This window comes from Molossus molossus, unplaced genomic scaffold, assembly GCF_014108415.1.
Source record: "Molossus molossus isolate mMolMol1 unplaced genomic scaffold, mMolMol1.p scaffold_m16_p_1, whole genome shotgun sequence".
Taxonomy (NCBI): domain Eukaryota; kingdom Metazoa; phylum Chordata; class Mammalia; order Chiroptera; family Molossidae; genus Molossus; species Molossus molossus.
This window is the reverse complement of record NW_023425344.1, coordinates 83,484,693-83,510,493: the sequence shown is the minus strand read 5'-3', so window position 1 is coordinate 83,510,493 and position 25,801 is coordinate 83,484,693. Positions and strand designations below refer to the sequence as shown.

Genomic DNA, 25,801 nt, shown 5'->3' with positions numbered 1-25,801 from the left:
TGTAAAGGGGTAGCAGCTCTTAGATCTCCTTTCCTATGGAATGCCTGGGATGAGAAACCATGGAGATAATCCTTCCCCGCCCATCACATGTGATAATAATCTTTTAATTTGCATTTGATGTCTTTTGTCAGCTGTTTTAGGACCTCGTCAGAGCCATCCATTAGTGCTTCTTACCAGTGACATAAATTTATAGTGCATTTTAATTTATGCCTGGGAAGAGAGGGAAACACTCAGGATGCAGTATGCATTTCTCTGTACTTACATTCCATCATGTCTTCTTTTTTTTTCTTTTAAGTTTTTTTTTATTTTTTATTTTTATTGATTTTTAGAGAGAGGAGAAGGGAGAGAGATAGAAACAGCAATGAGAGACAACATCGATTGGCCGCCTCCTGCATGCCCCCCACCAGGGATCAGGCCCACAACCTGGGCAGTGCCCTGACTGGGATTTGAACCAGCAACCTTTTGATGCACAGGTGGATGCTCAGCCACCGAGCCATACTGGCCGGGCCCACCATGTCTTCTTTAGAACAACATGCCTCCTTAAAGAACCTGTTCAAGGTTCCATCTATTGTTTATTTTCTATTACTGTGCTTCTAAAGTTTGTTCTTAGAAAGCACACTTGATGGTATTCACAGTAAAAACTTCCAAAAACTACAGCAATATAAGTATAAATTCTATGTAGTAAATGTGTGTACATTTAAAAATGATTAGAAAAAAAACAACAACAACTTTCAAGCACCTTGCTGATAGCTGCCAGCAAGTTTTCATGAAGAATAAACACTGTCAGACTAACCTGATTTATTAGGATAAAAGTCCCAGGCAGATCAAGAAAATGAGTCCTAATTTATCTGGGTCTAGGAAGGTGAGACGATTCAGTTATATGAGGCTATAAATTCAGAAAACATGGTCCAGACAGTATAATTTTTAGGTGAGAATAAAAATTGCCAGAGGGTCAAAAAATAATACAAGGTGTTTTTCAAAGTCAGTTAGGAGCCTAGATTAAAAAAAAAAAAAAGTTTTTATCACCAGCTCAGATAAAGAAATAAAAAAGTCAACCCAGACAATGCCTTAGAAAAATACACCTTAGAAAAGCAATTCAAGAAGAAATAGAGAATCTGAATATACCGATAATTATCAAAGATGTTTAATAAGCAGCCTAAAATTGAACTATTGCCCTGTCCCCAAATATACTACATGGTTTAACAGGCCAGTGAACCAAGCATTTGAGAAAGACAGTTTCTGTCTTATAAAAACAGTTTGAGAGAATGGAAAAAAACAGTTTTCATGTTGTCAGCATAAGTAGCTAGTTAGTTATAAAGGAAGAGAGCAATAGAATTGGACATTGGTCCGTTCACAGGCTCCTCAGGGGGGCAGCTGCAGCCTCCATGGACAGGACCTAATCCCTGAAGAGGGCAGGAAGAATCAGTGGCCGGTCATTAGCCGGATTACCGGATTTCTGGATTTCCGAGGGAGAGACTACCATCAGAAGAAATGCCTCTGCCCAGGCATGCCCAGTGGGAGCTAAAATGGCAACCATAAAGGGGAAGGGCCTAATCTGGGAAAAGGATCAAACTGGATAAGGGACAAAGAACCCCAGACGATCTAGGAAATGGATTGGTTAGGGCGGGCCCAGCACAAGCTCTCCAAGGACTGGGAGAGAGATTGGTTAGTCCAAACGTCCAAGGTGATATAATCAAAGCTTAACACGTTTGGTAGCACACGCTCACCCTTTCTTCGTCCATTCTCTCTGTGTCACAGCCATGGGGGTCCAAGTGTGGGTCTTGTTGTAACCCAGGAGAGTCATCCTCACTCAGACATCAAGTAATTTTGAATATTAGGAGCTTTATTACCTGCGCAGGGACTGCAGCCAACCTACACAGAGGAGACCTGCAGCCCCGAGCTCAGGGGAAGGGTTGCTTATATAGGACAGGGGTTACTCAAGAGTTTAGCAGAGCAAGCAAGTCACGTGTACAGAAGCAGATATCAGCAGTTAGTAACTGCACAAGTTGTTTGTTTTGTATTTCTTAACATTTACTAAACCCTAGCCTTGAATGCCTCATCGCCCCGTCTGGCATCTCCTGATTAGTTAAGCTCATGGTCAATACCCTTGTGGTCATGGCTGATGCATACCTTCCTCTTCAAGAATTTTTGCAAAAACAACTCGGGTTCAAGGAACCCAGGAGAAGTTCCTTCTTCTAGCAGATGGAGAATTACTGGGTTATAACATTGTTAGGACAATCCAGCACTGGAACAGAGACTAAGCCAGCCGGAGGGGAACAGAGACTGAGCTTGCCTAAGCTCTGGCACGGACGGAACTGAACAACGCCCTGCCAATGCTGGCCCATGGCACAGGATGTCCGGACCCTGGCCCTACTTCTGGGCTTGGGGAAGACAAGACCAGATGTCTTCCACGGGGGGACAGAACTGAGCCATCTGGTTGTGAATGAAACGCGGAGCACCTGGATGCAGTCATGTATTTCTACCCCAATACATCCTACCACTACACCTCGTCCTCGCATGTGTGGGTCCCAGAAATCCTTTTCTTGTTACTCCATGGAAGAACCCCATTCCCACTGGCAACATCGTCAGTGAATGGTGCTGGAATAGTCTGGATCTTGATCCCTAAATCAGATGAGGGTAAGTTCAGAAAGTGACAATCACAGGACAATAACACTTATGAACAAAGATGATAAAATAAAAATAAAACATGAGTATCTAGAAAAAAAAAACTTACCTTGAGCAATTTAAGTTTTTCCCAGGAATACAGTATAAGGACATTTTAACATTAGAAAATATATTAATGTAATTAGCCTCATTAAAATATAAAAAGAGAAAAACTAAGTGATCACCTCTGGATGTAGAAAAAGCTTTTGCTAAAATCAGCAATCTATACATGATAAAGTTGGAATTGCAGGGAACTACGTAGTTCACATACACCATGTTCAGGAATAAAAGTGATACCATTGTAATAACCTGGTTATTGAGCACCAGGAAAGGAGTAAGGGAAGGCCAGTTCGTACAGGCACGCCATTTGTGCCAGGAAGCTGCAGCTTGATTCTCTCCAGGTCTATTCCCAGATCCGTGGGGGAAGGGCCTGGACAGAGGCAGTTTAGATGTGTGCCCAGGATGGTCTGGGTGGCATGGGAAGATGCTTACCTGTCAGTCACACCTGGAAGCAAGTCATTGGCCACCGCAAGCATGGGAAATATGAGGTACTTAAACTCCTAAACAAAGGCAGTTCTCCCCTTTTTTTTTGCTCTCTTGCTGCTCACGCCGGGCTCCTGGCTTGCGGGCTCTCATGCTCTGCACTCACCCACACGGCTCACAGCTGTGGGGACCCCACACAACAGATCAATGAACTGCAACTAGTCTGATGCTACCAGGACCCAGCTCCACCATGGAATGGAAACTTTGGACACTGGCTTTGCTTCCAGTTCCTCTAAACCCCCAACTGCATACTTTCCAGGACTAGTTTAAGTGAAATGGAACTTTGCAAACCGAGAGATACAACTTCACACAAATGAAGCTTTTTACCACATCTCATCCTTCTGTGGGGGCCTCCAGAAAGCCTTGGTCCAGTGGCTCCCCAAAATCCCACCTCCACTAGCAATGGAGAAAGGTCATCCACGCAATTTTCCAATAACAAAAGGACTGGAAACATTGTTGAAATGTTACTTCTTCCCTAAGTGACCTCTCAATTCAATGCAGCTCCAATAAAGGATTTTTCATGGAACATGACAAGGAGATCTTAACTTTTAGATGGAAGAGTAAAAGAACAGGAATAGCCAAGGCTGTTTTCAGGGTGAACGAGGTAGTCTTCTCTCTGCCAGACATAAAAACTTAGAGTGCTTTAAGTAATTAAGAGTAATTGGCATTAATTATTCTGTTCAGATCACTCACTTCTCTCATGCATCCATGATTACGGCCCAGGAGGGGGTGGGAATTGGGCTAGGTTTGGAAGGGAGTCTTAGAAATATAGAAAGACTTAGGAAATAAGACTCAAAAGGTTATATTAGAAGTCTTCAGTCTGATGATAATTCTAACAATACTATATAAACAATCATAAAGAAAACACTGGTTAAAAGTAATACTTTTGCAGTTCATTCTAACTGAAAACAAGAAAAGTCCATTCATAGCTGTTGTTCCCTTTCGCTGACATAAGCACCTGAGATGCATTTTATTTATTATTAAAATAAATTTTTTTTGCCTTTATTGATTTTTAGAGAGAGAGGAAGGGACAGGGAGAGAGAGATAGAAACATTGATGAGAGAGAACATCGATTGGCTGCCTTCTGCATGCTCCCCACTGGGGATAGGGCCCACAACCTGGACATGTGCCCTTACCCGGTAACCAACTGGCTGGCAACCTCTTGGTGCATGGGTCGATGCTCAACCACTAAGCCACATTGGCCTGGTGAGATGCATTTTAAATGTAGCATGAAAAACCCGGCCGGTGTGGCTCACTAACCCTGACAAGCTCGGGGGAGGCCTGAATGGCAGCCTTACCAATCAGAGAGCTATAGCAACTACACAGAATGGTCTGAAATAAAAACTTTCTAGCTAAAGGCAGGTCATGGTGGGTAATCATGTCCTCAGCTAGAATCTTATATGACAAAAGTCCACCTTTATCTTAACTGAGCCCGTCTGTTGTCTTTTTGCATCTAGGATAACATACCTTTGGAATGTCAAGGCAATTTCCCTTTTTTTCCAGACCCCTCACTGCAGGAGAGCAGAGACCACAAAACCCCTCATTGTTACAGTTATCGTGTTGGTGACTGTTAGCTATCCTATACCCACCAATGTAAAGATGCATGTGCCTTTGTTTTACTCTCTATCCAATCCCAGAGATTTCCCCAGTTTGCTTTCTCCCGCCTCCCTAGTCTGTCACCAGTGGATTTCATGTAAGCCCCTTCTGTCTTCCTTTTTGACTGTGACATATAAAACAAGGTGCAAAACTGCCACTTTCTGGAGCATTTTCTCAATCCGTTGTGATTTTGCTTCCCAGCAATTGTCCTTAGTTTGGCTCAAATAAACTCATAAAAACTCATAGGTTTAAACGTTTCTTATGTGGACAAATCCTAGAAAAACTGTGAAGATGCTCTCTTATGGTGAAACCAAGGTGGAAAACGAGCTATATTAATTTATATGCATTGTTATCTCTCTCTGCACAACCGTCTTTCACTTTCCCAAACACACACAGATGCTGTCCCAAAGTAACTGTCTGCTCTTAATTCAGCAGCAAACATGCCAAACATGTAGTCAGTTAAAAGCCTACTCAGAGTACCCTTGTCATCACTCTGGGTTGTGGTCATTCTAAACTCAAAATACAACAAGGGAAGAACAGTTGCCATTTACCCAGGAATGTACTTATGTATTTTTAGTCTCATTGAATGCAAAGGAAATTGTGGAATGATGTATGAAGGATCTAATACAAATGATGGGTTTGAATAAAAGACATAACTGAGAAGACTATTTAAAATTTGCAGTGACATCAATGTGATCATGAATCAAATTCACCTTTATTACTACTATAGGTATATAGTCTCCTCCTACTTGGTTATTTGTATAAACCATGTTTTTTTTCCTAATTACTGAGAACATCTTCAGGGATATGATTGTTGCTCTCAATGAAATGTGTGTTGCATTTCAAAATGACACTGAGCTCTCTATCACTATTCTCAGATAATTGAGCTAGTTTATGCAAAGAAGAAAGCAACATACAGGAAACAGAGTCTGCGGGACTCCGGGGCTCTGCACACGCTCCCCTCCTGACGGAAATGCAGGCAGATGGTGGGAAATGGCCTGTGGCTGGGCCCAGTTGTCAGACATGTGAAGAGCAAGCTTTTCTTTCCTCACTGAAGCAGCTCTGGTGACAGAAAAATGGAAACTTCCTATGGATTGCACCTTCTACAATCATTTCTTTAACTGTCATTCAGGGTCAATTATTCAACAGATTATTTATTAAGCACCTCATCTGAGCCATGCTCTACACTGGGACAAGTGTGCAATGGTAGATATCAAACTAACATTTGTTGAGTACATTCTTTTCTTACTCTCACTTAAGCATTTTGCCCTTTCCTCCATGAAAAGGAACAATCATTTGCCATTACTGTCTTCATGAGAACTATTTAGCCTGGCTGGTATGGCTCAGTGGTTGAGCATCGACCAATGTATCAAGAGGTCGCTGGTTCGATTCCCAGTCAGGGCACATGTCCAGGTTGTGGGCCAAATCCCCAGTGGGGGGCATGCAGGAGGTGGCCAATCAATGTCCTCTCTCATCAATGTTTCTATCTCTCTCCCTCTCCATTCCTCTGTCTCTAAAATCAATAAAGAAAAAAAAAATTAAAACAAACAAACAAACTACTCAGAGGACATAGGCAGTAACTGTCACATCTTAGTCTTCTTCAGCATTGGATTTGCTAAGTATATTTAAGAACATTAATCAAAATAAAAACAACAAAAACCTAAACAGTACAAAAATTCCACATGCTTGATACTTGAGTATATGTCTACAGAGGGAAAAGGGAACACTCATACGTATTTTTTCCCCACGTGGGAAGTGTTGAAATATATTATTAGCCCTGGCAGATGTGGTCCAGTGGTTAGAGTGTTGGCCTGAAATCCAAAGCATTGTGGGTTTGGTTCCTGGTCAAGGGCATGTACCTGGGTTGCAGGTTTGATCCCCAGCCCCAGTTGGGCACCTATGGAAGGCAATCAATTGATGTCTCTCTCTCACATTGATGTTTCTCTCTCTCTTATCCAACCCCCGCCCCCACCTCAACTGGATTAAGTACTGAAAGTGTAATGGAGGATAAAAGTCGGCTTGGAGCTTAAATTCTACTGAGGAACGTGTAATAAACACACACAAATGAATTGTGGGGAGAGACTAAGTCAGGTGCCACTTTAGTTGGGCAGAAGCCTTCTTCCTGGAGGTGACAGCCAACACTGAATCTGACTCATGAAGAAAATTTTCAGGAATGCAGATCAGTCATCCAGTAAATATTACCCTGTTTGCTGCTGAATTTTGCTTCCTTACTTGATAGTATACTGTTGTTATTTGATCAGATAAACTAGACCTTAAAGCAAACAAACACAATGAACAAAGCCTGGCTCCTTGTGAAAAAGGAGTGGTGCAAAAACAAATGCTCCTTCACTGTAAATATTAGAACAAGATCATAGTACTTGGCCAACTTTTTAGTGCAGAACATTGATTTCTACTACAATAGTTCCACTTTCTTCAGATCAGTGATACTTACTGTTACTCGGACTCATGGATTCTTTTGACAATCTAAACTATGGTCCCTCTCTAGAAAAATGCATGTCCATAGGAACAAGTGGAGACAATTTCAGGAGAGGTTTACACATTTTAAGTCTCAAGCCACAAACTTCTTACATTATTATAAAACATAAAAGTGACCCTGTTAGATGTCAAAATATATTTTAAAGCTGCAATAATTTAGCCTGACTATGATTCTGGTAAAACAATTCAACAGAACAGAATAAAAGTGAAGAAAGTCTCAAGTGTATTGAGTGTACTAAAGACATCTTAAATTAATGGGAAAAAGTTGAATTTTTATAATGATGTGGTAAAATAACTATGTGAAACAAATTTTAGATTTCTACTTCAAACCACCCACCAAGAAAAAAATTGTGCTGGGTTAAAGATTAAAATGTAAAAACTAAAACTATTAAAAATGTTAGAGGTGGCAGAGTGAATAGGAGCTACGCAGATGATCTCCCAGGGCCAAATAGAAATTACAACTAAAATAAAGACAAATCCTCAGGAAAAAAGCAACAGAAAAGCAGCAGGACAGGACCATATAACCAGAAACACTGGTAGGATCTGTGGAGGCATGAGAGGGTAGCGGGCTGGGAGCCCATGGACAGCAGCAGTCTTAGCTATGAGCAGCTACCTTGGGGAATAAAGACCAAGCCCACTCCACAGTGCAGAGAGCTGGGACAGAGCGCTGAAATAGCCACAGCCACTCACCTGGGGGCTACGGCAGAGGGAGGGAAGACTGGGCTGGAACTCTGTGGGAACACCCAGGATTTGGAGGGCACTCAGAGTTTTTGCTGAGTTGTGGCTACAAAGGACGGTGGCCAGTGTGCTCCTTCCCCAAGCTGTGGGGAAAAGCAGCAGCCACCTCCCCACCTCCGAGATTCAGCCTTTCCCAGGTGAGGCAAAGAAATGCAAATTGAGGCTCATTAACAACAAGCATCTATCCCACCCTCTGGAAATCCTCTTAGGCAGAACACCAGGGCTACATTCCAAGGCACTGTATAACTGAGACTACTAGCCACCAGGAAAAAGCTGGAGGATAACAGAACCTTTCCTGGCTTACAAATTTACCCAGGAAAGTAAGACTTGATAGTGGTGTTCAACGTGGGCCCACCCAGGCTCATCCAAACCCAGGAGAGGGAGCCACAAACAGCAGACCACCAACACCCACAGGGAATATCTGTCAGGCTCCAGAACCCACTGAGATAGCCAAAATGGTGAAACAAAAAAACAAATGCCAAATAAACGAACAAGAGAACTCTCTCAAAGATGAGATCAATGAAATGCAGCTAAGCAAATTATCAGAGGTAGAGTTTAGAGCCATGATCTTGAGGAAACTCAACAGCATGAGTAAGGACATCAGCACCATGAGTAAACATATAGAAACATTGAAAACCAGCCAAGTGGAAATGAAGAATGAAATAGAAATTAAGAATACATTGGAAGGACTAACAGGCAGAGTAGAGGAAGCTGAGGACTGGATCAGTGAATTAGAAGACAGGGTAGAAAAAAAAAACAACCAATCAGAAAACCAAAAGAAAAAAACAATTAAAAAAAGGAAGACAGCTTAAGAGAACTGTGGGACAACTGGAAACATAATAACATTGGCATCATGGGAGTCCCCGAAGAGGAAGAAAATGGGCAAGGGTTAGAGAATATATTTGAAGAAATAGTGACAGAAAACTTCCCTAACTTGGTGAAGGAAGAATGCATTCAAGTTCAAGAAGCACTGAGAGCCCCAAATAAGAAGAACCAAAACAGGCCCACACCAAGACACATAGTAATTGAAATGCCAAAAATTAAAGACAAAGAGAGAATCCTAAAGGCAGCAAGAAATAAGTAACAAGTTACCTACAAAGGAAACCCCATAAGGCTCTTAGCTGACTTCTCAATGGAAACACTACAGGCCAGAAGGGAGTGGGATGAAGTAATCAAGGTCATGAAAAACAAGAATCTGAATCCAAGACTACTCTATCTAGCAAGGCTATCATTCAAAATAGAGGGTCAGCCCTGGCCAGTTTGGCTCAGTGGTTAGAGCATTGGCCTGTGGTCTGGAGAGACCCGGCTTCAGTTCCGCTAAGGGCACGTACCTCAGTTGCAGTTAGTCCCTGGCCCTGGTTGGGTTGTGTGGGTGGCAACTACTCGATGTGTCCCTTTCATGTTGATGGCTCTCTCTCTCTCTCTCTCTTTCTCTCTTTCCCTCCCACTCTATCTGAACAAAATATCAGAAAAATGTCCTCAGGTGAGGATAAAAAAAAAAAAAAAAGGTCAAATAAAGAGCTTCCCAGACAAAAAAGGCTAAGGGAATATATTAACACCAAACCAGCACCGCAAGATATGCTAAAAGAACTGCTGTAACTAGTAGAAGAAATAGGAAGAAAAATAGAACCACACTAAACAAAAATGGCAATAAATAAGTACATATCAAATATCACCTTAAATGTGAATGGTATGAATGATCCGATAAAAAGACACAGAGTAGCTGACTGGATATGAAAGCATGACTCACATATATGTTGTTTATGAGAGATCCACCTCACAACAAAAGACTCACATAGGTTGAAAGTGAAGACATGGAAAAAAATCTTTCAATCAAATGAAAAGCAAAAAAAAAAAAAAGCTGGGGTAGCAATACTCACATCTGATAAAGTAGATTTCAAAATGAAGGACATAACTAGAGACAAAGAAGGCCACTATATAATATTCAAAGGGTCTATCCAACAGGAAGATGTAACCTTGGTAAACATATATACACCCAATATAGGAGCACAAACATATATTAAAAATCTTTTGGAGGACTTCACAGGAGAAATCAACAGCAGTACAATCATAGCAGGGGACTTCAATACACTGCTGACATCACTAGATAGATCTTCTAGAAAAAAAAATTAACAAGGAAACACAGACTCTAAATGAAGTGCTAGACCAAATGGATTTCATAGATATCTACAGAGAATTACACCCCAAAACTGCAGAATTCACATTCTCCTCAAGTGCACATGGGACATTCTCAAAGATAGACCAAATGTTAGGGCTCAAACTAAGTCTCTACAAGTTCAAGAAGATTGAAATCCTATCAAACATCTTCTCAGATCACAATGCCATGAAACTGGAAATCAATTGCAACAAGAACATGCAAAGACATTTGAAAATATGGAGGCTAAATAGCATGTTATTGAACAATGGATGGGTTACCGTGGAGATCAAGGAAGAAATTAAAACCTTCCTGGAGACTTCCGGTCAAGATGGTGGCGTAGGTAAACGCGGTATCGCGTCCTCCCACAACCACATCAAAGTTACAACTAAACTAAAGAACAACCTCATTCAAAACCGCCTGAAATCAAGCTGAATGGAAGTCGTACAACTACGGAACTAAGGGGAAAAAAAAGCAGCTACATCCAGACCGGTAGGACGGGCGGCAGCGAGAGGGGGGCGGCGGCGCGAGGGGGGCGGCGGTGCAGCGGCGGCGCAGCGGCGAGACGGGCTGGTCCCACACCCCAGCGTGGTGGATAAAAATCAGGAGGATCCCGCGGCTGGGAAGGTCCTTCCTGAGGACTGAGGGGTCCCCGTCCCACACCAGGTGCCCCGTTCAGGGTTCCAGTGCCAGGAAGAGAGTCCCCATAACTTCTGGCTGGAAAAACCAGCGGGAACAGAGGCTCAGGGAGGCTGAAGCGGCTGGAGCCCCAGGCAGCTCCCAAAAGGGCCCGCGCACGGACTTATCGGACTCTCTCCCTCTAAGCTTGGAGGGGAGGCAGCTCGAGGGGCACCAGAGACATACAGGGAAGAACTGAGCGGTTTGGCACTGGAGCGAGCGCTGGAGAGGGGGCTTCCTCGGGGACAAATGTGCTGTCAGAGGCCTTTGTTCCTTTGGTGAGCCCTTCTCAGGGGCGGCAGACAGAAGCCATATCTGGGACTCCAGCAACCTGGCTCACACTGGTAGCCACGCCCTGCTGACTCCCTGAGGCCCCGCCCCGCCCCACACAACTTTCAAGCTGTTGTCACTTGCTTAACCATAGGATTGGCCGGTCTTGGATCCTGCTTCAGGTTTTTTCTAAATTCTTTCAAACGAGCAGCACCGGGTCTCAGCGAGCCCCATACCTCTCATTAAGTAATACACAGAAACAAACACAGGGAGGCAGCCAAAATGAGGATACAAAGAAACGGGTCCCAAATGAAAGAACAGAACAAAACCCCAATAAAAGAACTAAGCGAAAGGGAGATCAGCAACCTAACAGATACTGAGTTCAAAATACTGCTTATAAGGATGCTCAGTGAACTTAGTGAGAACCTCAGTGAACTTAGGGAGGGCCTCAAGAGCATAAAAAAGTACCAGTTAGAAATCATGGATACACAGTTAGAATTAAAGGAGGCATTAACTGAAATAAAGAATAATTTACACAGCTTCAATAATAGAGTATGTAGATCCAAGGAGCAAACCATCGATTTGGAATATAAGGAAGCAAAAAATCCCCAATCAGAACAGCAAAAAGAAAAAAGAATCCAAAAAAATGAGGATAGAGTAAGGAGCCTCTGGGATAACTTCAAGCGTGCCAACATTCGCATCTTGGGGGTGCCCGAAGGAGAAGAGAGAGAATAAGAAATCGAAAACCTGTTTGAAACAATAATGGCAGAAAACTTTCGTAACTTGGTGAAGGAAACAGACATACAAGTCCAGGAAGCACAGAGACTCCCAAACAAGATGAACCCCAAGAGGCACACACCAAGACACATCATCATCAAAATGCAAAAGGTTCAAGACAAAGAGAGAATATTAAAAGCAGCAAGAGAAAGGCAGCTAGTTACCTACAAGGGAGTACCCATTAGGCTGTCAGCTGATTTCTCAAAAGAAACTTTGCAGGCCAGAAGGGAGTGGCAAGAAATATTCAGAGTGATGAAAACCAAGAACCTACAACCAAAATTACTCTATCCTGCAAAGCTGTCATTTAGAATCGATGGACATACAAAAACTTTCCCAGACAAGAAAAAGTTAAAGGAGTTCATCACCACCAAACCGTTATTATATGAAATGATGAAGGGTCTTTTTGAAGAAAAAGATAAAATGTATGAACAAACAAAATGGCAATGAATACATATCTATCAACAATGGAATCTACAAACAAAATGAACAGGAAGAACAGAAACATTCTCATAGATACAGAGAACATTTTGTTGGTTGCCAGTTGGGAAGGGGGTTGGGGGAATGGGTGAAAAAGGTGAAGGGATTAAGAAGCACAAATTCATTGCTAGACTGACAAACCTCAAAGGGAAAGGGGTTGGGGGGGGGGGAAGAAATAAACCAAAGAACTTATATGCATAACCAATGGACACGACAATAATGTGGGAAAAGGTGGGAGGGGGGCGGGAGCGGGGAGGAGGGGGTCAATGGGGGAAAAATGTGGAACATCTGTAATACATTTTACATCCAACAATAAAGATTTGGGGAAAAAAAAAAAAAAAAAAAACCTTCCTGGAAACCAATGAAAATGAACACACAACAATACAAAATCTATGGGATGCAGCGAAAGCAGTTTTGAGAGGTAAGGTCGTAGCACTACAGGCCTACCTCAAGAAGCAAGAAGAATTTCTAATAGACTATCTAACCTCACAACTTAAAGAACTAGAAAGCAAACAAAAAGAAAATAAATCCCAGAGCAAGTAGAAGGAAGGAAATAGTAAAGATCAGAGCAGAAATAAATGACATGGAGACCAAAAAAACAAACAAACAAACAAAACAATTCAAAAGATCAGTGAAACAAAGAGCTGGTTCTTTGAAAAGATAAACACGATTGATGGACCCTTAGCGAGACTCACCAAGAAATAAAAAGAGAGAACCCAAATACAGAAAATCAGACATGAAAGAGGAGAAATAATAACTGACACCACGGAAATACAAAGGGTTGTTAACAAATGTTATGAACAATGATACGGCAACAAATTTGACAATCTAAGCCAAATGGACAAATTTCTAGAAACACAGTCTCCCAAAACTGAACCAGGAAGAGATAGAAAACTTGAACAGACCAATAACAACAAAAGAAATTAAAGATGTAATCAAGAATCTCCCAGCAAACAAAAGCCCTGGCCTGGACAGCTTCACTGGGGAGTTTTACTGAACATTCAAAGAAGAACTAATACCCATTCTCCTTAAACTATTACAAAAAATTTAAAAAGAAGGAAGACTTGCAAACTCATTTTATGATGAGGCCAACATAATTCTAATTCCAAAACCAAAAAAAAGACACTACAAAGAAAGAAAACTACAGACCAATATCCCTGATGAACATAGATGCAAAAATCCTACACAAAATACTAGCAAATCGAATCCAGCAATACATCAAAAAAATGATTCACCATGACCAAGTGGAATTCATCTCAGGGATGCAAGGCTGGCACAATATTTGCAAATCAGTAAATGTGGTACACCACAAAACCAAAATGAAAGATAAAAATCATATGATCATATCAATAGATGCTGAAAAAGCATTCAACAAAATCCAGCACCCATTTCTGATAAAAACGCTTAGTAATCTGGGAATAGAGGGATCATATCTCAACATAATAAAGGCCATATATGAAAGACTTACAGCCAACAAGAATTAAAAGCATTTTCCTTAAGAACAGGAACAAGACAAGGATGCCTAACTTTGCCACTCTTATTTAACATAGTACTGGAAGTCTTAGCCACAGCAATCAGACAGGAACTAAAAATAAAAGAGATCCAAATTGGAAAGGAGGAAGTGAAACTGTCATTTTTTGCAGATGACATGATACTATACGTAGAAAACCCCAAAGACTCTATCAAAAATATGCTAGACTTAATAAATGAATTTGGCAATGTAGCAGGATACAAAATTAACGTCAAGAAATCGATGGCATTCTTATACACCAATGATGAACTCAGAAAGAGAAACTAACAAAACAATCCCATTTACCATCATGGCAAAAAAATTAAGATACCTAGAAATATACTTAACCAAAGAAATAAAGCACCTATTTGCAGAAAACTATAGGTCATTGACAAAAGAAATAGAGAAAGATATAAAAAAGTGAAAGTATATAACTTGTTCATGGATTAGAAGAATTAATATCATTAAAATGTCCATACTACCCAAAGCAATCTATAGATTCAAAGCAATTCCCATCAAAATACCAATGACATACTTCACAGAACTAGAGCAAATACTTCAAAAGTTCATATGGAACCAAAAAAGATCTCGAATAGCCACAGCAATCTTGAAAAAGAAGAACAAAGTTGGAGGGATCACATTACCAGATTTCAGGTTATACTACAAAGCCACTGAAATCAAAACAGCTTGGTACTGGCACAAGAACAGGAATATAGGCCAGTGGAAGAGAACAGAGATCCCAGATATGGACCCAAGGCAATATGCTCAATTAGTATTTGACAAAGGTGGCAAGAGCATACAGTAGAGTAAAGACAGCCTCTTTAATAAATGGTGTTGGGAAAATTGGACAGCTACATGCAAAAAGTGAAACTAGACCATCAACTTACACCATACCCAAGAATAAACTCAAAATGGATCAAATGTGGCTCATGAATCCATAAAAATCCTAGAAGAAAATGTAGGCAACAAAATTTCAGACATCATACGCAGCAGAATTTTCACTGATACATCACCTAAGGCAACAGAAACCAAGAAAATGAACACATGGGACTGCATGAAACTCAAAAGCTTCTGCACAGCAAAAGAAACAACCACCAACATGGAAAGGCAACCCACTGTATGGGAGAGCATAATTGACAATGATACATCAGATGAGGGGTTAATTTCCAAAATATATGGAGTGCTCATACAGCTCAACAAAAGGAAGACAAAGAACCCAATTAAAAAATGGGCTGAGGAACTAAATAGACACCTCTCCAAACAGGACATACAAATGGCTAAGAGACATATGAAGAAATGCTCAACATCACTAATCATCAGAGAGGTGCAAATTAAAACAACACTGAGGTATCACCTCACACCTGTCAGAATGGCTGCCATCAACAAATCATCAAGCAACAAGTGTTGGCGAGGGTGTGGAGAAAAGGGGACTGTAGTGCACTGCTGGTGGGAATGCAGACTGGAGCAGCCACTATGGAAACAATATGGTGTTACCTCAAAAAACTAAATATTGAACTGCCATTTGACCCAGTGATCCCACTTCTAGGAATATACCCTAAGAGTGCTGACACATCAATCAGAAGCAATATGTGTACCCCCATGTTTGTAGCAGCACTATTTACATTAGCTAAGATTTGGAAACAGCCCAAGTGTCCATCAGTAGACAAATGGATAAAAAAGTGTGATACATATACACAATGGAGTACTATGCAGCTGTAAGAAAGAAAGATCTCTTATCCTTTGAGACGACATGGGGGGACTGGGAAAGTATTATCCTAAGCGAAACAAGCCAAACAGAGAAAGACAAGTATCATATGATCTCACTTATTTGTGGAATATAATAAACATAACAGTCTGAGGAACGGGGTAGTTCCGGAGACGTGGAAGTGGGATACAGACTGACAATCCCCAGCAGAGGGTATGGTGGGGGAGAGATAAACCACAGAACTTATATGCATGTGTGCATAAACAATGGACATGGACAACAAAGCTGGGGACAGGGCAGGGTTGGGGGGAGGGGGAGATCAGTGGGGGGAAAAGGAGAACGATCTGTAACAAAAATAAGTAAATTAATTTAAAAGAAATAAAATTGGAACACCCAAACTATAGGTGAATTTTTTTTAGTCACTGGGTGGAAAAACAAATCTTTCCAAGCAGAAATCACAAGGAAAAGAGTAACATGTAGAATTAAATGTGTATTTTAAAGTTTGTAACAGCGAAAGAAAAACAATACCTTCCTTCATAGAATTCAACTTAAAAAAAAGTAATATAATTTTAAATAAAGTCTTCAATCCTTAAATAAAATTTCACTAATCTTTATATAAAAGACAAAATTACCAGATAAAAAATAAGTGAGAAATGTGAACATAATAAATGGCTTCAAAGCAAGGGCTCAGTAGAGGGATTGATTAGATGAATAAATTGATAGGCAATTCACAGAATATACATGGCCAATAAATAGATAAAAATGTAATCATATGCTTCACTTCAGAATGAATATCAAAACAAAATCAAATTCTTGCCCATGAGATTGGTGAAGATTTAAACAAAAACTTGAAAATGCCTGTATTGGTTAAGGGATGTAAATAATTATATATTCCTGATTATAAACACAGAGTTTCCGAAGGACTGTTTGTCATTACAGGTCAAGCACTTGGATCTATCAGGCAGAATTCGCCACTTTGAAACTCCATTTAATAGACGTTTCTCCAACCTTCTATAGTAATAAAAACACACCCTTTGAGTGTTTTTCTGGAAAATTTCTTTCCAAAAGTGTGAAAAGTCCACGGAGCAATGTCAGAAAATGGTTGTGGCACTTCCTTCCCTGTCTTTGATGAGTCCAATAAAATGCCCTACCCAGGACTTGAGCATTCAGAGTCTCCATTTCTAAACTGGAACAGCAGTGGCCATTTCTTTCTGCCCTCTTCTTCCTTCTCTTCCTCTCCTCTTCCATTTTTAACTACATTCCTGGTGGCATATTTTATTATTGCAATTATCTGCAACCCATTCCCCCAATGTGTGAAGTAGGGTTGATACCATTGTAATTAAACCAGTTATTAATAACAGGAAAGGAGCAAAGGGAAGGCCACATTTTATAGGCATGTCATGTGGGCGCCACCAGTCTATTCCCTGCAGATCGCTGGGGGAAGGACTGGACATGGGGAGAATAGATGCATGCCTAGTAGAGTTGCAGTGACATTGGGAAGGTACTTGCTAGTCAGTCACACCTGGGAACAGGTCATTGGCCAGAATGGATGCGGCCGCTACCAGTGCGTGGACATTGGGTGTACTTAACTTCCTGAACGAAGAAGTTGGCCCTCCGGGTTTCTCTGCACACGGTGTGTGACTTGGGCTTGCAGGGCTCTCTCACTCCTGCTTCCTGTATTCGCCCACAGGCCGTGGCCATGTGGACCCCCACGCACAGTGGACTGCAACTAGCCTGATGCTGCATTGGATCCAGCTCCAAAATGGAATGGAAACTGGACACTGGCTTTGCCTCTAGCCGTATTGAAACTCCAGCTACACGTTTATGATTGGAATGGGACTTTGAAAACCCAGGGATGTAATTCTAAACACAAATCACTCATCCTCCTATGTGAGTCTCAAAAAATTATTTTTCCCAAGATATCGTAAGGACCCCACCCCCAGCACTCAGTAGGGAAGAGGATATCCCAATTTCTCCAATAACAGACCAATAGCTAACTTGGATGGATATATATTGTATGAGTGAGAAAAATACATCTTTCTGTGTAGAACTTCAAAAGGCGCAGAGATTTTGTTACCATGGCATGTCCCATCAAGGCTGCTATTGAGCCTGAATTCAAATATTGGCTGTGGCAATTACTGGCTGAGTTCAGATCTGAGTCTGCTCTTTCTGTGAAACTTTGGCTTTCGTTTCTGTAAAATGAATTACCAATGGTATCCAGTTCTTAGGGACATTATGAGGATTCAATGGCTTAAAAGGGCTAAATGAGTTATTATTTATAAAGGGGTTAGAATAGTACCTAGCAAGTACTAAAAACTGTATTAGTGTTTGTTAAATAAATGCATGTGTGTGTTTGTGTGTATATTTTTATAGAACAAATTCTAGGAAAGTATACAAGAAAGTAGTAACAGTGACTTAAATCTCTTATTTTTTTAGCCACATATTCTAGTTTTTCTTCAACAGACATGTATTTCTGCTGCATTAAAAAAAAATCGATTAGCCCTGGCCGGTTTGGCTCAGCGGTTAGAGCGTCGGCCTGCGGTCCTGAGAGACCCGGGTTCGGTTCCCGCTAAGGGCGCGTACCTCGGTTGCAGTTTGTCCCCGGCCCTGGTCGGTTGTGCGGGTGGCAGCCACTCGATGTGTTCCTTTCACATCGATGTTTCTCTCTCTCTCTCTGTTCCTCTCTCTCCCTCCCACTCTACCTGAACAAAAAATAGAAAAATGTCCTCAGGTGAGGATTAAAAAAAAAAAAAAAAAATCGATTAAACAACTCAAGTACTTTGCACTGAGAGTCTGTTTTTGTTTTTGTTTTTTTAAATGTAATTTAAAAAATGTATTGCTGGTTTCTCTCAAATTTTATTAATTTTTGTTACAGATGTTTCTCCCTTTTCCCCCCCCAGACACCCTCCTCCCCATCCTGTCCCCCAACCCCCCAGCATTGTTGTCTATGTCTACTGGTTACACATACATGTATATAAGGTCTTTGGTTTATTATGATTTCATTATATCACTTCCACAGGAACATAACTGTAATTTTATTATAAAAGTCAATAGAAAAAAACAGGTAACAGTGTGTGGAAGTTCTATTAATGGCAATTTTCTTGAACCATGGAGTGGGTGACACATGTAGCCAAAATCTTGAGAATGAGATTGAATGTTTAATTATAATTATTCATATGTTATTTTGTATGTGTGCTCTGAAAACGTTTTGATTTCTAATATCACTGGAATTTGTCTCCCTAAATAAAATAAAGTTGTTTAGTCATTAATGATTACACCCTGCTTCTCTCGGCCAGGCTCAAAACTCAGTGAAAGATGAGCTCTGGCTCTAATATTACAGCCTTGGGGGAGCCAGACCAGGGAGGAGCAGCTTTGCTTTTGATGGACAAGGGTAGGGGTGAGACCAGGTCATTTGCTGGGACTGTTGTCATTGCAACAAACTTTTTGCTGTCTGCATCCGACACCTTTTATTTGCCCTGCTGGGAAGAAGCCTTGGCAAGGATTTACACAGAAAAACATGACCCAAGAGCAAGCAGTAACCTCTGTATCTGTGCCTAGCCATAGCCGCTACAGCTGGAGAACTCCATGCCTGAGAACCAGGACAGGAGAACAACGGGACATTTCCTTTTTTATTCTCTATACTCATCATATGGGCTTTTTGGGGTGGGGTTCTTTGAGTCACTTGGGGAGGATGCAGAAGACTCCTATGAATGGTGCAGATTCTATAACAAGGAGGTCAGAAAAGGCTTTCCCTAGGAGGTAAAGTCTAAAAACAAATGATTGAATGAAATTAAGCTTGTGTGTGTGTGTATGTGTGTGTGTGGGGGTGTGTGTGTGGAGGGGCTTATTCCGGATAGTGGAAACCGCATGCAAAAAAAGCTCAAAGTAATAGCATCAAAACTATCAAATAATAACAAATAAAAGATCTACACTGAAAATGATAAAACATTGCTGAGAATAATTAAAGAATTAAGTACATTGTAAGATATATCATGTTCATGGATTTTAAGATTCAATATTGTTACATTTACTAAATGTAAAAAGCTAGAACCATAAAGCTTCTAAAAGAAAACATAAGAATCTTCATAACCTTAGAGTGGGTAGAAATTTATTAGAGAGGACACACAAAATATTAACCATAAAAAAATATAAATTAGGCTTTATGAAAATTCAAAGATTCATTATGAAAATGAGTAGGTAAGCCACAGAATGAGAAAAACATTCTCAATGCATACATCTGACAAGGACTCAAAGCTAGAACATATAATGAACTCTTATAAATCAACAATAAAAAACCGCAATTGACCTAATTTTACAAATGAGCAAGACTTGACCAGAAACTTTATAAAATGATGCTTAACATCACTAGTCAGCAGAGAAATGAAAATTAAAACCATGACGGAACACCAATTCACACCCACAGAATGATTAAAATCAAAAAGACTGACAATATCAAATGCTAGAGAACTAGAACTTTCTTATATTGCTGGTGGGAATATAAAATAGTAAAGCCACTTTGAAAAACTGTTTGGCAACTGACATTCATTTATTTAATGACCCAGTAGTTCCACTACTAGGTATTTATTCAAGAGACATAAAAACAGATATCCACAAGAAAGACTATACAAGAATATTTGTAGGCCTCCTTTATAGTATCCTCAACATTGAAACATTCCAAATAAATACCAATAGGAGAATGGATAAACACATTTTGATATATTTATATAATGGAACACTATGTAGGTATAAGAAGAAACCTGATACCCATAACAATGAATATTTTTCGAAAAATTCTGTTTAGCAAAAGAAGCCAGACACAAAAGACTACATACTAAATGACTTGATTTATTTGAAGGACAAAAATAGGCCAGACAAATGTAGGGTGAAGGGTATTGAACTGAACGGGACATGAGGGGACTTTCTAGGCTGATGGAAATCTTCTATATCTCATTTCTGGTGGTGGTTGCATGGGTGTATACAGTGGTCAAAACCTCTCACACTGAACACTTCACTCTGTTATTTTATTGTCTGTAAATTATACCTTAATTTAAAAGCATGGTGTGTTTATAGGTGCAAATGACTAAAAGACTTAGGGCTGATCATTAATTCTTTTCTTATATTTTATCCCAGAAAACAAGAGTTCAACTCCGCCTCCCCCCCATTTTTCCTGCATTTTAATCCACAGTGATGAAAGAGTTATGTATTCAAATCCTTTCTCCTCATGGCATGTCATACAGGGTTGAAACCATCAAAATTGATTAAATAAATCTTATCTCAAATGGAATAACCTAGGATCTGTAAAAATCAACTTGCAGATCGTGAGAAAGAACATGCCATCTGTCTTTAAAAATTCTGGCTGATGGAATAAGAATCTGGGTAGAGGCAACTATTCAATCAGCTTATATAGTCTGTACTCCTCTTACCTCTGATTTACACTCAGTAAGTTATTACCCTCACAAAATATGACTAATATGTGAAAAACAAATCCTGTGACCATACGTTATATTATCATATAAAGAACTTAACTCATTCATTAATCCTTCTCTTCTGGCTGATTTCCTTTAGGCAAGGTGTCTATTGCAAATTCATCTTTGAATCCTTAGAAGAACCTGGGCCAGGGTCTTGAAAATAATGGATCCTCAATAATTATTTAATCAACGTATTTACTGATTAGCTGGAATTTATGTCCAAATTACATGTGCCCATAATGGGAACTATACCACAATTATTTTATAATGTCTTCATATAAAATGTTTGAGCCAGAGATGATCTCGTTAGGTGATTTATAGGAGGTATAGTTAAATGGACCACATGAAATATTACACAAGTCCAATTCACCCCAGCTTAAAAGTTTAACCATAATGTAATTACCCGATTAGATTTTTTTTAATGATAGAAAAAGTACAATTATTAGAAATATAAAAAACAAACAAACCCCACCGAGTCTAGTTTTGGTCCCCGCTTGGGTATCTCAATGATTATAAAGGCTGCAAGTACACTGTTTTGAATTGAACACATTGGCCAGATCAGAAAAGCTGTGAACTGAGAAGGAAATTGTTATTCTAGTGATGGAGCCTCAAGTAGAGAGTGTTACTCTGCTGGCAGCTGAGACTTCAGGAGATTCTCACTATGAAAACCAGTGGTCTTTTAATCACACATTATAAAAGCATTTGCAATGCGTTGCAGGCAGCCTGTCTTCAAAGATTTCCCTGCTGCTTTCCTTCCTGAGCACAATAGGTTCAAGATGGCTAATGCTGTTTCCTACTTTGCCAAGAACCTCCTAAATGCCACTGGGCTTTCATCATGAAGACAAATGGCAAAACAGCCAATGGGAGTATCTCATTCTAAATGGGGACTCCCACGATCATGTTATTTTTGGGAGAGCAGCTCTCGGGCTCCATGGATATCACTTGAACAGAGTAGCCACGTTCTTCCGCAGCTCTGGCTCGGTCCAGATCCACCAGACACATGCACTGTTTTCCTGAAAGAGAGTCAATGGCATCATGAGACACGGTTCAGCTAACAGTGTCATTTCAACTCGTTCAAGGGACTCTGTACGGTGACAAAATCGATAGGTCTACGGAGACTGCTGTTTGCCCCCGAGTCCTGTTTAGTGTCTTTCAATTTCATTCTTGATCAGTATGGAGAGGAAACAATTACAAATATATAATATTTCAAAGATTTGTTTCTGCTAATAATTTAAAGAATGTTAACCTCCTGAAATGTATTTGTCAACAAATCTCAAAACTACAGATTCTTTTTCCCACTTTGGTTGAAAATCCATGTAAAGACCTTTTCTCTTCATGCACTCTGAGAATACATTATCTGTAATATTGTGAAAAAAAATAATGTGTCTTTAGGAATATCTAAAATCACATGCAAACCAAGGGACACCTGCAAGAATGTTGCATTTTGCACCTGGAGTTTTCAGGACACTAGGAAGTGAGAAATAGAAAATATTTGTGAAAACTCTCCATTGTGTGCTGATTATTTCAGGGGAATGTGTAATGTTGTGTGTAAGACAGTCTTAATTTTCAGAGCTCCTTCACCCATATGAAACAGTGGTATTCAATTTCCTTTGTAATCTTCGGAAAACAAGAGAAAACCTGACTGGCAAGCAAAGCAGCAAATCTGTGTTTGTTTGGCCAACTTCTATTTCCAAAGCAGCTCAGGGAAAAAAAACGGCTTGGGGTTGAATGCATTCAAAGTTATGGCCTTTACACTTCCAATTTCTTTAAATTTAACATATAAACTTCTTCATTCTCTTGGAAAAGGGTTCCTGACTCCATAGAACTTCATTCATTCCATTTTCCTCAATAATTATGATAATACCTAAGCATTATTTCTCAGTGATTTATTTAAATATACAGCAGATACTGCTAAACAAACACAGCTTCAGAAGTGAAGACAGAACACTGAAATAGAAAAGTTCTTCTGTGGAAGAAGAATCCTCACAGAAAAACAGTGGAATGTGAAATCAGTAGGTGAGAGTTGGCAGAGAGACATTCAGATTTAAAATATTTTGTATATTTTCCTTCAAACGCTCATGCCAAAAAAAGATGAACTGTGTTAGAGTGATATAAAAAGAAGATGTCAAGAATTCCATTTAGGCTAAATCACCCTCTCTTCATCAACAGCCATATGGCTAACATTTTTTTCCCCCTTAAACTACTGTTCCTCCTTTAAGAAGTCTGCAAATGACCCCCCCACCCACACCCCCATCTACTTTTCAATTTAAAAGGAAACATTCTCTGTCAGATGGGATGCTCTACATTCCTTCAGTACCCACCCTGGGTTCACCCCACAGCTCATTTAGCCTTGGCTTTGATCCCAGTCCAGCTAATTTCTCCTTTTCCATTGTGCAGAAGAATCTCATGTTTTCACATGTTGAAGCAGTATCTTTACAACTGCAATCCAGTTGCGAGTCTACCTTTTGGGGTCTGGGAAGCTTCCTAAAATGTTCCCAGAACAAAAGCATGACCTGTGCTAAGCACAGATGTAGACACTTGATGAAGCCTCACTTTGAACCCAACGCCCTTCCTGCCAGTGATCCTACTGAAGGCTTCTCGGCCTCAACCTTCCAGCCACTCCTCCTGCTTCAAAGCCTGAAACATCAACCATGTGCACCCCTGTCCACCACACCAATTATGTCTTGGAGTCTAGGGCAGGGATAGCAATTGTAATTAGATGTATACGTAAATTATACCTCAGTATGTAAATTAGACTGTGCATCAAAGGTACATTCAACTAACTCAAAGTGTTGGGAATGGGAAGAGGAGGAGGAAGAGGGAAAGAGAATGAGAGAGAGAGAGAGAGAGAGGCAGAGAGAGAGAGAGAGAGAGAGAGAGAGAGAGAGAGGCGGCAGGCAGGAAGGAGCAAGCTTCTCCCATAAGTTAATGCCCCAGCGTGTGAGGAAGAGAAGGGAACCACTTGTTCCTTCAGCCTCAGGTCTCAAACGCCTCTCCAGTGTTAAGTATCTTGCTATGCTGACTTTGATTTTAGAGTTGAAAGGTAACTAGTTCTCATATAACATGGTCCCTGAATGAAAGCTAATGACTACATCTGGCGCTCAAAGAAACAGCAATCTGTTTTCCAGACCAGGATGGTTTCCAATGTGGGGCTTTTCTAAATAAGTTTTAAGACTAGTTTGGACTCCACTCTATGATATTAAGCCCTAATTTTGGGACCTAGTCTCCCAGTGGTGTGACTCTGTCACTGGCGGGCACTGCAAATGTAGGTAAGAGCTTCGTGTGTGGGATCAAATAATTAAGGTTCATAGTGTGACTGTCATCTACCAGCTGAAGGATCCTGGGCAAGTTTTTGTCCCAGTTCTTGTCTATAAAATATAAATACAGTAATAGTATGTTATTTATAACATAATGGTTATGTTATAAATAATACCCCATAAGTATTTTTATAAGAATTTACTGAGATAATGGGTGGAGGGCGTTCGGCTCAGTGTGTAAATGTTCACTGACTCTTAGCTGCTATTATCCTTCTAAATGGTATTTGTTTTTCTAACGCAACGTCTTGGATATATTTATTACTTAAACTTGAAATGCTATTGTAGTTTCAATTTAGGTAACTATGATTAATAATATACAAGTGTACTTTTTTCCAAGAAAGACATTATCATCCTTGTTTATACATTTTAATGCTTCAGTTTTGTCATGCATAGTTGATTTTCTCATCTTTATTATTTGTTTATGTGGCTTTTGATAGCACCTTCAGTTTGTTCACAATAGTAAGGAAGACCTAACCTAGTAATTCTACTCAATGTACAAATATTGAAGATGTGTTTAATTTGAAAGTATTGTTAACAAAAATGAGATAAAGTGTTGCAATTGTTACAAAGCCATTTTCAATATGAATTAAGTTTTCTGGGAAAAATAAACTTGAATTTCTTGTTGATAAATGAAGAAGTTTCCCTATACAGAGCCGCTCCGTTCATTCCTAGGTCTCTTGCACATAATCTACTCAACAGCTGCAGTGGAAACACATACCTATGAGCCTTCGTTGGGGTGGGAGCTGGACAGCTGTCTGATCTGCAAATCGGCACAGAATCATGTGTTCCTAAAAGAACAAGCAATAGAATGTGGGTTCGTTTTAATCTTTGGCTTCAAAATTAGAAAATTTTTTTTTAAATGACCTAATTTTCCTGGAGTCTATATTCTTTAATTGAGTAAAGTGCTGTACAAATAGTACTTTTGAAATGAGCAAATTTTCAGCAAATGGTGCTCAGTAACTTCTTCCCCTTCAAGTAGACAGCTCTTTAGACGTAGTTCTTACGAAGAGATGCACAAAAGATCCTCAAGGCCATTGAACAGTTGCTTTTAGCAGGGACGTAGTTGCAGTGGGTGATTCTAACATGGTAAACTCAAAGACCTCAAATTCATTTACATTTTTCCTTGAATAAAATTTGAATCCCAGAGATGTGGCTCCAAGAAGACATTCGAAGTGGCTCTTCTCCCCACTGTAGAGGATCACGGCGGTGCTCCTGTGGTTAGTTCTCTGGATACCCACAGAGAGCTGGCTCCTCCTGTCTTTCCCTGCTCTTCCCTTCGCTCAGTCCTTGCGAAGGAGGGGAAGCTGGCCCTCCTCTCCCTCCAAGAGACTGCCTAACAATGCTGGGGAAGGCTGCATTGATGAAAACAGAAGAAGGCTTTAAAGGGATGAGAGTGGACGAGTCTGC

At 40.2% G+C, this 25,801-nt stretch overlaps 1 protein-coding gene across 11 annotated transcripts in view; it reads right to left on the bottom strand.

Moving 5' to 3' along the window:
* Positions 1–5,836: 5,836 nt before the first annotated feature.
* GSTCD (glutathione S-transferase C-terminal domain containing) overlaps positions 5,837–25,801 on the bottom strand; it is a 146,023-nt gene continuing 126,058 nt past the window's right edge. For 9 of the 11 annotated variants that reach the window (XM_036240376.1, XM_036240328.1, XM_036240350.1 and 6 more), the window contains 2 exons: positions 25,113–25,182; positions 21,785–22,090 (listed from right to left, as the gene is read on the bottom strand). In XM_036240376.1, coding sequence (XP_036096269.1) covers positions 21,954–22,090; positions 25,113–25,182 — 207 coding nt within the window. In that variant the 3' untranslated portion in view covers positions 21,785–21,953. Of the gene's footprint in view, positions 5,866–21,784; positions 22,091–25,112; positions 25,183–25,801 lie in introns of those variants that run through there. The other 2 variants (XM_036240385.1, XM_036240393.1) reach the window with 2 other exon arrangements.